At 37.5% G+C, this 15,236-nt stretch overlaps 1 protein-coding gene and 1 pseudogene across 1 annotated transcript in view; both read right to left on the reverse strand.

Annotated features, from left to right (window-relative positions):
• The window catches only part of AHCTF1 (AT-hook containing transcription factor 1), a 72,467-nt gene that overhangs the window by 17,391 nt on the left and 39,840 nt on the right, over positions 1–15,236 (reverse strand). The window contains exons 21-30 of the mRNA XM_070401370.1: positions 15,045–15,232; positions 11,274–11,418; positions 11,065–11,196; positions 10,220–10,370; positions 9,388–9,538; positions 7,661–7,768; positions 5,684–5,876; positions 3,565–3,768; positions 2,554–2,947; positions 702–825 (exon numbers count right to left, since the gene is read on the reverse strand). Coding sequence (XP_070257471.1) covers positions 702–825; positions 2,554–2,947; positions 3,565–3,768; positions 5,684–5,876; positions 7,661–7,768; positions 9,388–9,538; positions 10,220–10,370; positions 11,065–11,196; positions 11,274–11,418; positions 15,045–15,232 — 1,790 coding nt within the window. The remainder of the gene's footprint in view (positions 1–701; positions 826–2,553; positions 2,948–3,564; positions 3,769–5,683; positions 5,877–7,660; positions 7,769–9,387; positions 9,539–10,219; positions 10,371–11,064; positions 11,197–11,273; positions 11,419–15,044; positions 15,233–15,236) is intronic.
• LOC138999389 (U6 spliceosomal RNA) lies at positions 13,138–13,228 on the reverse strand (annotated as a pseudogene).

Raw genomic sequence — 15,236 nt, forward strand, 5'->3', positions numbered from 1 at the left:
GAAACATAGATCCGTTGCCTCCCATACATGCCCCAACGGGGTATTGAACCCGCAACCTTTTGGTGCATGGATGTGACAATAGTCCAACCAACTAACCAACCTGGTGAAGGCTGTACTGATTGCTTATCTTGTTGTGGGCCATAAACTGTTTGGAAATTGGCATCAATCAGACCACACTTGAATAGCACTGCCCGACATCATCTAGCACATCTCCTAAATGTGCAAGTGCTAAACAAAACTAAGTGGGAGCATAACACTTCATGTCATTAAAAAGCAAAACTTGGCTCGAGTTTTGTATACATCTAATGGTAGGGAACAAAACTGCTTCTGTGCCATCTCCCGATGCTCACCTTGGTGCTATGGGAAACTCACCCCTGACCATCGGGAAACCACTGAAAACGGAAGGGACTGGGAATGAAACTCTTGGTCTTCCACAAGAATAGGACCACCAAAGACTATGAGTTCTACCTCAACCCATCAAGTATGTCTCTACATATTCAGGAAATGTTGGGTATTGTTCTAAGTTTTCATAAAACTACTAAATAGCACACAATTGTACAAATGAACTTCTTTCATAACAGAAAACATTACCAAATATAGAAATGTCAAAAATGTAAGTAAGAGTTGACCTATGCATAGACTGTTTCACTGGTTCAGTTTCATTTAACATTAATATGTGAAATTTCCCCCTAAACACTTACCTTTCATGGGTTAATGGCACAAAAAGAGAAGTGTCAATCCCTTGAATAGGGCTTGAGTGATTTAATACTGAAAGTGCTTCTTCTGCATCTAAGACAGCCTTTGTTTCTCCATCTTCTAAAGTGCCTGTAAACCACAGTTAAGAATATTTACAATGATCTGTGTTAATGTTTAGCAATTACTCATGGTCTGGGACTCTACTTTTCAACAAGTTGTCAGGTCTGCTCTCTGTATGTGTAGCTCGCTCCTTTGACATTAGACTGCCAACAACAGTTCCTTCTAATTCTGCGTCTAGCCCAAGAGCTTCCTCACCCCCTTTAATCTACCATTTCTCACTTTTGTCTTAACAGCCACTGCTACAAGTGTTTTAGATGCAATTCACTTAATCCTCAATATTCAAAGTGGCAGTACTATTATCCCCATTTTAAAGATGAAAAAACAAGCATATAGTTATACTGCTTATCCCAGATCACAAACCTAGTTAAGTAACTGAGCTAAGAGCCTAATACTTAGCTTTCAAATTATTTTAGTGGAATACATTATATGAAAAGAGTAATGTAAACTTCCAGACATATGCTGTTTATGAAAAAACAATACTAAATCCTGAGAGCAACTAATAAAGGCTTGTTTATTAAAGACATCACAGCCTGGCCAGTGTGGCTCAGTGGTTGAGCATCAACCCATGAACGGTTTAATTCCCAGTCAGGGCACATGCCAGGGTTGTGTGCTCAATCCCCAATAGGAGGCATGCAGGAGGCAGTCAATCGATGATTCCCTCTCATCACTGATGTTTCTATTTCTTCCCCCTTCCTCTCTCTGAAATCAATAAACACATACTGGAAAAAAATGACATCATAGCCCAAACTTCACTGGACTCAGAAACCTTAGTTCAGCTCAGGCAGGAAATATTTCCCAAAAGAAGTCACTATGACCCAGATTTTCATAAAAGTACCTGGTTTTACAGATTTAAAAGTAGGAGTTACCTTTAAAGAAGCTTGATAAAACTGTGCAGGGTTCAGAAACAAAAAGAAAACAAGTTTTCTTGTCCACCAAGTCTACCCTTCCCCTGCTGGTGGTCCCCTAGCTTATCACTGTCAAACTACAAGTGCTTGTTTGTTTTCACAGCCCCCTGGCTCTAAATGACAGGGGAGCAGATGCCCATGTCCACTTTCCTCACCTCAACAACACCCAGCACACACATACTTGTTGCACATACATTAGGGGCTTAAAATTTTTTTGATAGATGACTATAATAATAAGAGCATAATATGCTAATTAGACCGATGTCCTTCCAGACAACCTTCCGGACGAAGCCGGGACTCCGAGGGAAGCTGGGTCCCAAGTGCCAGAGGGAAGCCGATGCCGGCAGCCGGGGGAAGAAAGGCCTACTCTTGCACGAATTTTGTGCATGGGGCCTCTAGTGAAGACAATAAATTCGAGGGCCGTTGTACATTTATTTTGATCATCCAGTGATATTTTGGTGGTAGGAATGGAGGAAGAGTAGAAAGAGCTTCCTGGTTCTAGAGCAGCTTTTTAGATTTGCTGGATAAGTTAAAAATTGTTAATAGCAATCTCATCTAAAGTTAGTATTATTTCTCATAGCTATAAGGCCTTAAGTCAGACTGAGAGTTAACATTTCTTCCTTAAACATTACTGTTCTTCTCCCTTTCCCCCCAAAAAGGAACACAAGTACTTCTCCCCTCACATCTCATACCTATTGTAAGTGGAAAGAATAAGATGTGTTTATTGTGTCATGTCACTACTTAACCCCAATGCTTTTTTATCGTGAAAAAAATTCTATTACAAATGAGGGCCATCAATAGCCATTTTGAATACTTGGAAATGAGTTCTTACCCGTTGGTTTCTCCAGGTCTAGAGGAGTTACTGATTCAAACACATCTTCATCATTGTCCTTCTCAGTCTTTTCAGCTGGATTAGTCATCAGTCCAGTGGAAGCACTGGCTGGCTTCGCAGCCATGACATGTTCAAACTCTCCTGGCGATGGGGCGTCTTGGTACTCCAGTGACTCGGTGGAAACATTGCTGTTTTCTTTGCTCACATCCAGTTTCTCCAAACTCCGTGAAGGAGTATTTTCTGACCTCACGTCCATTTCGTGATGGCCCATGTCAGGGCCATTTAGGGAAAAAGGTGTCTTATCTTTGTTCACCAGCCACTCCGTTTCTTCCGGAATCCCACATTTGTAGAAAGGTCTGGTCACAAATGCTTTTGTTTTGCTATCATCTGCAGCCTGTTAAGTAAAAGGTTTTGAAACATAATTTTTACTAGTAAAAATCAGTCAAGTCAAAGCTATTAATGCCAATCATTACCCACGCTTTCCATCTTAATCAAAATTCATGTATTCTAAATCCATTCTCTTCAGATACATGATTGAAGTTTAATGACTGTTAATGTTTCTCTAATTAAAAATCAGTATTTCCAAGACTTTAACAGGCAAATGACAATAATCATCAACTGGATTCCTATTAACAACCCACAGTGGAACTCTGAAGATATATCCTAAATAGACAATCGATTAGGAACTTAATAAGAGAGAAGCAAAACAATACAGGTTAAAAAACAAACGAACATGGGCTAAAAATTAGGTCTTGGTTCTAGTCCCATTTCTGACACCAAATAGCTATTTGTCAGCAATTTATTTGGTGCTTCGTAAGCCCTACTTTTCCCGCCTGTAAATGATGGGTTTGGCTTCGGCAATATCCAAGTTTCTTTCTGAACTATTATTTTCTGATTTCATGACTATGTGCAAGATTGTATACAAAAATCTATAGTGATATTATTAAAATGACATATCTAACTTTTTACTTGTGGGAACTATCTTTATGTTCTAAATATTATCAAACTTACTCCAGAAGTCCATTTTGTGGTCATGCCATCTTCCACGAATGAAATTCTAGTTTCTTTAAGTCGTAATGGAGGAGTAAGAGACCTTCCAGGTGACTGAGAGGGAGACCCTAAAGGTGTTGATCGAAGACCAGACCTTAGGATGGACTGAGGCGTGAACTCGGCAAATCCAGAGGAAGTAATTGACATGGCCAAAGTTTTAGCTTTCTATGACAAAGAGTAAATGGAAATCCACCATTAGTGTCTCTAACAGGCAGATACATAAGGATAGATAGGGTCAACTGAATCACAATGGTGGCCAAATTCTCATCTCAAATAAACACATAAGTTTCATTATAGATTACTGGAAAGAAAATGTAAAATTCTATTCAGAGCATTCTATATGTAAGACTACAAAACATAAAAGTGCATCCATAATCATTCTAAAGGCCTTGGTTGTTCCAAGTATAAAGTCAACTTAAAAATAAAGTGCATAGATAAGAGAAATTATTTTACTATTGTTTAGAAACTTTATACTTTAAAAATATATTTTTATTTCAGAAATGGAGAGGGAGAGATAGAAACATCAATGATGAGAGCTAATCATTGATTGGCTGCCTCCTGCACACCCCCTACTGGGGATCCAGCCCGCAACTCGGGCAGGTGCCCTTGACCAGAATCAAACCCGGGACCCTTTAGTCTGCAGGCTGATGCTCTATCCACTGTGCCAAACCGGCTAGGGCTGTTTAGAAAACTTTAGATCAGCGGTTCTCAACCTGTGAGTCTCGACCCCTTTGGCGGCTGAACGACCCTTTCACAGGGGTCACCTAAGACCATCCTGCATATCGGATATTTACATGACGATTCATAACAGTAGCAACATTACAGTTATGAAGTAGCAACGAAAATAATTTTATGGTTGGGTCACGACGTGAGGAACCGTATTTAAAGGGCCAGAAGGTTGAGAACTACTGCTTTAGATAAAAGAGATAGTGTCGATGAACAGAACCTAGCTTCATTATAGCAATCTAATCTACATTAATGAGACTGACATTAAGAATCCAACAGTACCTAAATTATTTATAAAAATTATAATGAATAAAAATAATTAGCATAGAAAATATTTACTAGAAATAATCCCTTCACTTAACTTCTCTAAAGAACTAGTGAACAAATTATCCCCAATTAAATCTGTTACAAGATTATATTGATTTTTTTTTCCCTAGACTGTTTTTGGCAGCAGGGACAAAATTATCTTGATTTTATTTCATTTAAACCTAGCTGCAGACAATATAAAATTTGATTGTTTTTTTGAAGAAAAATGTTAGAATACTGTACTGGATATTAAATATCAGGAATTTAATAGTCTTAGTAATCCTTTTCAACTTACTCTAGGATAAGCATTTACCGAAGTATCTTTTACTCAATTTGAAAAATAAAGAAATTCCCTGGTTCATTACAATGCTAGATATCAAGGAATAATAAAAAAGAAAAAAAAAAGAGAAAAGATCCTAGGATTAGATCTAGAACACTGGACAAGGAGCTGGGGGATAACATATGTAAACACATTTTGACAAGATGAAGGTAAAAGATCACTGTTACCAGTCATCACACGCTTAGTTTTGTGGTTTCTCAGCTAGTAATTTATGAGAGAGGGTGGAGGCAATTTAAAGACAGATTATCTACTAGTAGAAAAAAGTAACATTTATAGTTGCATTGAAGGAGCCAGAGAATTAAAATTAATAAATCTAAGAACTAAAAAGCATTTGATGGAATAACAGCAAAAGGGACTAAGAAATAAAATTTAAAAACTAAGAAAGTAAACCCAAGAATGCGAAGGCATTTTTCAAAGAATACAGACCAATTTATAAGGATCACAAAGAGCCCTCAGGACAATATAATAACTGTTAACCTTGAGTATAGAGCCATTTAAGCACAAAGGGTAAATTCAGCAAATTCTATTAAGAAGATGTAAAAGTAAAGAAAGCATTTTGGAAAGATATCCACAAAAAGAAAAAGAGGGAAATAAAGGCTTAAATCATCAATCATTCAGAAATATCAGTTATAAATAGCTATTTCTCCCTGCTACTTAAAAATAATAACTTCCTAGCTTCACTAGGAATGCTAGGTATGGAATACTCACCTTCACGACAACAGGAGTTTCAAGTAAATGTAATTCTGAAGCCCTGGAGGTATTCTGATGTGATCCTTTTATTGGTGAACTTACTGACAATGAAGAAGGTGTTAGGTACAAAGGATATCTGGTGGGGGTTTGCTGAATAAACCCCAAACACTGAGAAAGCTGGGGAACAGGATGCACAACCAAATCCAGCAGTCTGTAATCAGAGTACATACATGAGTAGAAAAACCCTGTAACTTGTTATTGAGTTTACTAAGGAAACGACAGAATTTAGTAACCCATTTAATTACTCAGGCTCTTACATTCACTGGTAAATATGATAAACTGCATTAAATATAAATTCAGTCAAGTACATTAACGATGCATGCTTAAAATGTCAGAGTATTGATTCAGTAGCAAAATAGAGAATTAAGAATTCTAGATAATTGATCTAAAAAAAGGGAGTTCTAGTCCTCCTCCCTCCCTGTTTTACCAGTGTTTACTAAGCCCCCACTATTTGCCAGGTATTTATTTTTTCAAATGAGGACCAACTGCTAATGATTTAAAATATTAAAAAAAAAATAGGGCAATACTTCCCCAGCAATCTATTTGCTACAATTCATTTCACCTACTTACAATGCACATAATGAATACTGGCTTATTCTACCTTTATGGTTCTCATCACAATAAAGACTAGACTGACCAACAAAAAAAGAGTTTCACTCTCCCAAGTGCCTGTTGCTCCACAGAGAACCATGGAAAGGGCAGCACGTTTGGTGCCCAGAAATGAACAGGACCAGCCGCTCCGCCTTTCCTGTCGCATCTCACACGTGCTCTTCGCTATGGAGGGCAGACCAGCAGAGGCAGCAGGTGCTCGGGACCTACCACCCACTGCGGGCGAACTTACAAGAAGCATTGTTCTTTTTTTTTTCTTTTCTGTTTTTTTAAAATATGTTTATTGCATTCGGGGGGGGGGAGAGACAGACATCCATGATGAGAATCATTGATTGGCTGCCTCCCGCATGGCCCCTACTGGGGATGAGCCCACACCCGGGCATGTGCCCTGACCGGAATCGAACCTGGGACCCTTTGGTCTGCAGGCTGATGCTCTATCCAGTGAGCCAAACCGGTCAGGGCAAGAAGCATTTTTCTTAATACATGGTCTCTCTACTTGTTATTTTATACTAACACAACTTTGAGATTTCCATTAAACAATATGCAAATCAGGTTGCTTGGCATTTTTTTCTCCACTGTTTGTTCTAATTATTTTCCTTTTTTACTTCATTTGTATTCAAATTCTGTATCTGTAAACTACTTACTCACTCTTACACTGAGCTGCCCCCAAATAAATGTTTTGTTAATCCTCACCCGAAGGTATTTTTTCCATTGTTTTTTGGAGAGTGGAAGGGAGGGGTGGAGGGAGGGGAAGAAACAGCAACTGGTTGTATCCCACACACCCCCCCAACCGGGGTGAAGAAAGGACCTGCAATGAAGGCGCGTGCCCTTGACCATTGGCACACTGGACAGGGCCCAAATAGATATTTTGTAAAATGCTTTGCACTGTGCTAACACTTATGTTTTAGGTGCCTATTTAGGAATGACTGCTTTTCAAAAGCAGGGCTTATGCGACAAATGGCACCAGCGCCTGCCTAAGTAAAAGCCAAATTCATATACTACCAAGAGTTATACTAAAAAAAACACACTCCAGTTATACTATAACACTATTAAAAAAACTATTTTTTAATTAAGTTTTCTAAAGAAAATGTTAATTATTGCATTAAGTCTTAGGATTTCCTCAACTTTTGACCATGATCCAAATAAGTAATGCATTTTAGGTCATACACAAAATATAAATTACATAAAATAACACTTAGCAACCAATCTCTCACATCGATGTTTCTCTCTCTCGCCCTCCCTTTAACTCTTTCTAAAAATGAATAGAAAAGTATCTTTGGATGAGGATTAACAAAAGGAAAAAGAAAAGATTTAATAAATTCTTACCTAGAAACTTTCTGTGATGCTTTTAAAATTGGTGTTCCAACAAATGCCCCAGGCAGCTCTGGATCTGGGAGAGAACACGCTACAGGAGATGGTCCTTCTATTCTAGGACTACAAAGAAAATAAAAATGTAGCTTTTGATTATGTATCACAAGGAACATTAAATTAAAAATGCTGTAAAAAGGTAGGATTAGATGGGAGAGGACGGCTTTTGTTTTTTACTCTACATTTCTGTTTATTTACAAACTAGTGTCCTGGTACATGGATTTGTGCACATTGAAAGGAAATTAATTAGAAGAAATATTTTAATATCGCTATTTGCCCTTTCTCTATAATAGAAGTGTCAACCAAATTCACAATCAACAATGACAGATTGAAACACAGGCATGCGATTGGCGCCAGCGAGAGCTTTATATGTATTACGCATGTGAGTCATCTTAGCCTTTTATAGATACAGAATAAACTTGCTTAATTAGACCTGCTTTCTGATTTAGCTAAACTTTGTCCAGCCCAGTGAGGCACCCCAACTTCTCTTTCAGATAATTGTCAGCAACACAGCAGTAACTATCAACACGAAACAGATTATTATTGTTGATCACGCAGGGAGGACAAAGGGTGAAATATTGAACTGCAGCCGTGTTTGACTATATTCTGTGCAGTGAGAAAACCTGAAGTCATTTTCAAGGTCCACCATTTCTTACTTCTTTTCAGTCAGGTCAAGTTTCTAAGCTTTCTAAATCTCCATTTTCCGGCTAATGAAAAAAAAAAAAAAAGGATTCCACCAAGTCTCCTATCTACCTACTCCAGGACTTCTGAGAGGATCAAATGAGATGAGGCATGGGAAAACGCTTCAAACATTTGGTTAAAGTATAAAATGTCTGCACCTGGCTATAAAGCAAGTTGTGTTCCTGGCCTAAAGAAACTCCAAGGCAGTGGTTCTCAACCTTCCTAATGCCGCGACCCTTTAATACAGTTCCTCATGTTGTGGCGACCCCCAACCATAAAATTATTTTCGTTGCTACTTCATAACTGTAATTTTGCTACTGTTATGAATCATCATGTAAATATCTGATATGCAGGATGTATTTTCATTGTTATAAATTGAAGATAATTAAAGCATAGTGATTAATCACAAAAACAATATGTAATTATATATGTGTTTTCCTATGGTCTTAGGCGACCCCTGTGAAAGGGTCGTTCGACCCCCAAAGGGGTCTCAACCCACAGGTTGAGAACCGCTGCTCCAAGGAGTCACTAGGGATAGGAAACCAGGTGTTGCTATGTGACGTCATTATCCAGCGCACACAGCAACCATTTCCGGGCCAGGCTGTGGGCAGCATTGGCTGCGATTTGGTGGGCTGTGGCTCCAGGGTGGTGATGAGGCCTGTGTCCCATTTGGGGGAAGCTGAGTGTGGTTTTTTGGCACCAGGTCTGCAGTGCTGTTTATTTTTAAAAGGCCAGTGAGTGTTATGGCAGCTCCTGCGTTGAGCGTCTGCCCCTGTTGGTCAGTGTGCGTCAGAGCTACTAGTCGGACAGACACTTAGGCTTTTATATATAGACAAGTAAGTATATATGTATACCAATGAACATACATTTTTCTTGTAACAAAGTAGCCAATAGCAAGAGTTTTTCCTTTTTACATACAATAATAAGCTCCAAGGCTGCTTATGAATGCTGTTGATATCCAGGAAAGGTTAACAAGTAACATGACTATAGAAAGTAAAACATACCTGTTGTAGGCTAAGGTGCTATTTTTAGGCTCATCACTTTTCCAAACCTCTCCAACTTTAGATAACACGTTATGGATGAAAGTAGATCTTGTTAACACAGTCCCTATTACAGCTCGCTTTGGAACTGCTGATAATGGTTTGGGCCGAGAAACTGTAAAATGAAAAATTTAGAATTCAATTTAATCTCTAACACCAGGACTTTAATAGAAGACTAATATAAAAGAGCGACTGGAAAACAGATCACAAGAGTTTGGTTAAAATTGCATTTGGTTTGATAACATCTATGTAGAAATTTATTTGGGCTTTTAGAAGATGGTGAAAGTTACATGTTTTCTAAAAGTTGGACAAGAGCCTTCAAATGAAATAAAAAAGTTCTTTCATTATTTAGTACATTACTAAGTAAATTATAAAAATGTCCAAGAAAGCTTTAAACTTCTTTTTTTTAAAAAACATATTTTTATTGATTTCAGAGAGGAAGGGAGAGAGGGAGAAAGAGATAGAAACATCAATGATGAGAGAGAATCATTGATCGGCTGCCTCTTGCTCGCCCCCTACTGGGTATCGAGCTTGCAACCCAGGCATGTGCCCTTGACTGGAATCGAACCCAGGACCCTTCAGTTCGCAGGCCAATGCTCTATCCACTGAGCCAAACCAGCTAGGGCGAGCTTTAAACTTCTTGGGGTAGAATGGCCAATAAAAAAAAAAAAAGGCACCACTGTGATGATTGAAAGCAAAAGCAAGCTACAATATAAGATAGGGATGGTTGCACAAGGCAATCACTCAGTATCTTCTCTAACTCAATGCTTTGCGACATTTTTCAATGAAATCTTACCTTTTCGAATAACTGATAATGTTGGCACACGGTAAGGCTTAGCTCGTTCCATGGCTAATTTTCGATGGACTCTCGGAAGAACTTTTCCATACTGATCTAATATAGAATTTCGTGCCACAGATCTCTCCCGCAAGTGAGGATCACGATCATTCTATTGAACATATCATAACTAGTAAAAATTAATCTTCAACATGTTAGGTGCTATGTTTATACATTTACCTTTTAAAATATAACAATGAATATCCAAGAATATCTTCCTCCTGCCTTTTTCCAAACCAAGGGACCTCATATACACACCTAATTACTTTACCAAACCTTACCCATCAAAAGTCTCTCCTATCCAGTCTTGATTTCTTCACAACTAAAGGACACCAGTTGTCATTTACTAAGTTTCTACCTATATCAGTAACATGTACTTGTTACTTCACACACACCTTTGTACACCCTCACAGAGACATTATCATTTTACACATGAGGAACCCAAGGCACAGAGAGGATGTTCCAAGCACACAGAGCAAATTAAGAATAGGTCTGACTCCTGAAGTTCAGGCTCTGCGCACTATATAATTTCTATTACTGACCTCTACCTCATCCTCTCCTTTTCCCTAAGTGAAATGATTAGTCTGGCAAGATCACAGACAGATATTTAAACAGAAATGGAGTATAAAAGAGAATTAGGTAAATAATAATACCCTATTCCTAATTCTGCTATAAAGTAAGAAGAGGATTCTCCAAACTCAAATTCATATAAAGCTCAGTGGTTGGTTGCCAAACTACAAACTCTTAGGTTACAAAGTCACTAGTTTTTCTTCTTTCCTTGTCCCCCATAACAAGTTTAACTATACCGTAAGGTTAATCTTCAGAGTTTGGTTCAGCTTCAAGGCAGGGATGTAATTGGCACGTTGTAAATGGTGAACTAAAAGTAACTCATGATTCTGAACACTGGTGCTGGACTGCAAAAACCTCACCAAACACTCCTAGGAAGAATAGAACACATTTGTAAGCTACTAACACATCCTGAATTCCTGACACGTTTTTATTGGTAAGTCATTACCTGCTCAGTGTCTGTAAATGGTAGCTTCAGTAAGTCCTCCATTAAGCCCATTTCCTGACAGCCTTTATACGTGTGCTCTAGTAACTCCTCTATATTCGATCTACTAGAATGGTATCGCAGTAAACTCCAGGCCTCAATCATGCACCTGCAATCAGTATTTATCAGAGTTTCGTTTTAGAAAAGCTATGTAAAGTGTTCAAAACAAGTGAGTCACCTAGATTCTCAAAGATACTCCATACATGTAATTGAAGAGAACTTAATTTTACTGAATACTAATCACTGCATTAAAAAGTTGGCTAATATCAACAGGCATTTTTAAAGACTCAATTTTATGCTGTTCTATATCATTATATAAGTGTAAAATAATAGGAAAGCAAAATAAGTACACAGAAGGTCAAGAGGATAAAAAACTAATGTGATCTAAACAGAACTGAAAAATTAGCATGATGTGACAGAGAAGAGCCAGGCTCTTAAGGAACTGACTGCTTGCATGAGGAAGAAGAGTAGAAAAGAAAATAAGCAAAGATGGAAACAAGAAGATGGTGTTTATGGGGAGCTGAAGGGTTTAGCAAAGTAACAGAAGATTTGGGCTAATCTGCAGCAAAATCTGACTAGAGGACTTGGACCAAATCAGACATTCTAGACAGCGTGAGGGACAATGAGCTGCGGGCAATAGCTCAATAAATGAAGCAGTGTTTCTCATTATACACTGTGAAAAGAAAAAAAAAAAGCTTAAAACAGTGTAGTGATTAATGTTAAATTAACCAATAAATAAAGCCAATAAATGTTTATATATTTACTAAATAATAACATGTCTTGAAAGATATACACCAAAACTGAGAATGATTAATCTGGCATGTAGAATTTTTGAGGGCCTAATAACTTTCAAGGCAAAAGAGGGATAGAATAAAAAATGGCAAATAGGAACATCAAGGAAATGATTATCTTAAAAACCCACATCATTTCGAATTCTAAGTCAATAGGTAATTTTTACTGTAGTGGGTTAATAAAAAAGATTTAGCTATAGTTTTTATTGAAATAATAACAAATACTGAAATAAACACTAGTAAATAAATGACATATATAAGAAATATAGAGTATGTGAACCAAGTTAAAGGCAATTTATGTTCATAATGAAATAAATCTGAGGAAATTCTGAGTGGTCCTTTGTTTTTATTTTTGAACTTTACTGTATAGGACACAATGTTGCTAGATTTTTGGATACTGGAAGCTTTATTTTACTTAAGAGAAATAAGTTTTAAAATTACATAATGTTTGCTATGGCTAAAGAAGAGAAAATGAGGATCTTAGCAACTCAGAGAAACATGCTGTGACTGAATTCAAAGGACAATGGAATAAAAAAGAAAAACCAGCAGCCTTTCAAAGGTGTTTTCTAACTTTCCAAAATCTGCACTTTGATGTAAGCATTAGTGATCAATTACCACCTCTTTAAAGTCACTAAAATTAATGAGAGAAGCTTACATGCAACTGAGAAAAATTTACATGCTGTTTGCCAACCCAGTGTTAGAATCCTTTACCCATTTATTTTTAAATACATACATATATATATTATTGATTTTTAGAGAGAGGGTAAGGGAGAGATAGAAACATCGATGAGAAACATCATCTATCGACTGCCTCCTGCACGTCCCCTGCTGGGGAATTCAAGCCTGCAGCCCCGGTATTTGCTCTGACCAGGAATCAAACCAGTGACCTCTTGGTTCATGGGTGGAGGCTCAACGACTGAGCAATACCAGCCAGACTACCCATTATTAAATATTTGTCACTTTTAGCTTCTTATATTTGCTCTAGACAATTTCTTAGCTAGCCAAACAACTTTAAAAAAAATGATTTTTAGAGAGCGAGAAACATTGTTTCTTTTTTTTTTCTTGCCCAGGGGCCATACTAATCTTCTCTGTAGCGTTCCAATTTTAGTATATTTGCTGCCAAAGCGAGCACTCACTGTTTGTTTCTCGTATGTGCCCTGACTGGGACTGAACCCACAACCTTGGCACATGGGTACGACACCAACTGAGCGACCCAGTCTGGGCCTAGCCCAGTGATGGCGAACCTATGACACGCCTGTCAGAGGTGACACGCGAACTCATTTTTTTGGTTGATTTTTCTTTATTAAATGGCATTTAAATATATAAAACAAATATCAAAAATATAAATCTTTGTTTTACTGTGGTTGCAAATATCAAAAAATTTCTATGTGTGACACGGCACCAGAGTTAAGTTAGGGTTTTTCAAAATGCTGACACGCCGAGCTCAAAAGGTTCGCCATCACTGGCCTAGTCAAACACTTTTGCTCACCTAAATTATTTCCACAAATACTTCCTAATTCATTATTTTGAGGACACTGTAAGTTTCTAGATGTCTAGCCAACCTATTATTAAACTACAAAAGTTTTCTTCTGATTCAGCCTTCACCCCTCAGAAATACATTCTGTTTAACCAAATGGAACAAAGAAAACTTAACTTTCGGAGTGGTGACACTAACATGCTGTTTGGTTCACAAATGATGCTTGGGGGTGAGTAAAATGACCAATTTATAAAAACATAAAAATAACCAAACACCCAGCTGGAGTGGTTCAGTGGTTGAGCATCATGCTGTGCACGGAAAGGTCGATGGTTTGATTCCATCAGGGCACATACCTGGGCTGCAGTTGGGGCACATATGAAAGGCAACCAGTTGATGTTTCTCTCTCACATCAAAGTTTCTCTCTCTCTTTCTAAGCATGTCCTTGGGGAAAATTTTTTAAAAAGAAGAAGAAAAAAGACCAACCAAAAAGACAGAAACAATACGAATTGTATAAAATAAAGTTACAATTTGGTAAGAAATTTCAGTTCCAAGCAATTTCCCCAACTAATTTAGTTAATAAGAAAACCCAATAACCAGACCATCATATTTCCAACCATGTCATTTAACTTGTCACCATTAATATATACAGTAAATGTATCATGCTGAAACATTAAACACGAGAGAACATTAAAACACTGCCAAGGGAAGAAAAAAAAGAATATAAAGATATCACCTGCTCAAATCTTGTTAAAGTATTAAGATGTGAAACCTGAAACTTCCTTAAATTATTTAAACAGATGCTTCAAGACTTCCTTTCTATAACAATGCAATGGCAAATATCAAAAGCAAAGCACTGCAATACCCAAAACCAATATTACCGAAATACTGGAGTACCATCATTGGGATCTATCTCAAAGAACAGAATTATCACCCTGGCCGGGTAGCTCACTTAACTAGAGCAACATCCCCATATGCCAAGGTTGTGGGTGCCATCCCGTCAGGGCACATACAGGAATCAACCAATGTATGCATAAATGGAACAACAAAGCGATGCTTCTCTCCCCCTTCCTCTCACTCAAAGCATAAACAAACAAACAAACAAACAAACAAACAAACAAACAATAACCAACTCAAGATGATTATATTCTTCCTCGATACTTCTGGCTCCTTTTCAGTATACTCAGACATTAACTATCCATGCAGGAGACTACCAATATTATCAATTAGCAACAGATATAATTTTAAACCTCAGTCTGGTTTCCTCTTTTACTCAAGGTACTTCTTATTTATGTTATTCTAGATAAAAGATGTTTTACATTTTTCTTAAGGTTGAAAGATGAAGAATTGTAAGAATACTATGTAATACAATAAAAGCGAAATATATATTGCTACTACGTATTTCATCAATACCATTATATTAACAGTTAAGATCAAAAGTTTGATTATCCTTTCAAAGTATGTACTTACCTATTAAAAAGCAAAACAGTGATGTGAAGGATAATATCACTATCACTGGACACTGTTGGCTTCATTGTCTGAATATATCTGAGGGCTTGTCTGTGCTCGCCCTGACTCATAAAGGCTTGGATAATCTTTGAATGCTGCCATGAGAAAGGCTTTGCAGTAGCTGGATGGAACAGAAGATCCAAACCATTCTGC

Source organism: Myotis yumanensis, unplaced genomic scaffold (genome assembly GCF_028538775.1).
Source record: "Myotis yumanensis isolate MYYU_CA2020_CCGP unplaced genomic scaffold, mMyoYum1.0.hap1 SCAF_22, whole genome shotgun sequence".
NCBI lineage: Eukaryota > Metazoa > Chordata > Mammalia > Chiroptera > Vespertilionidae > Myotis > Myotis yumanensis.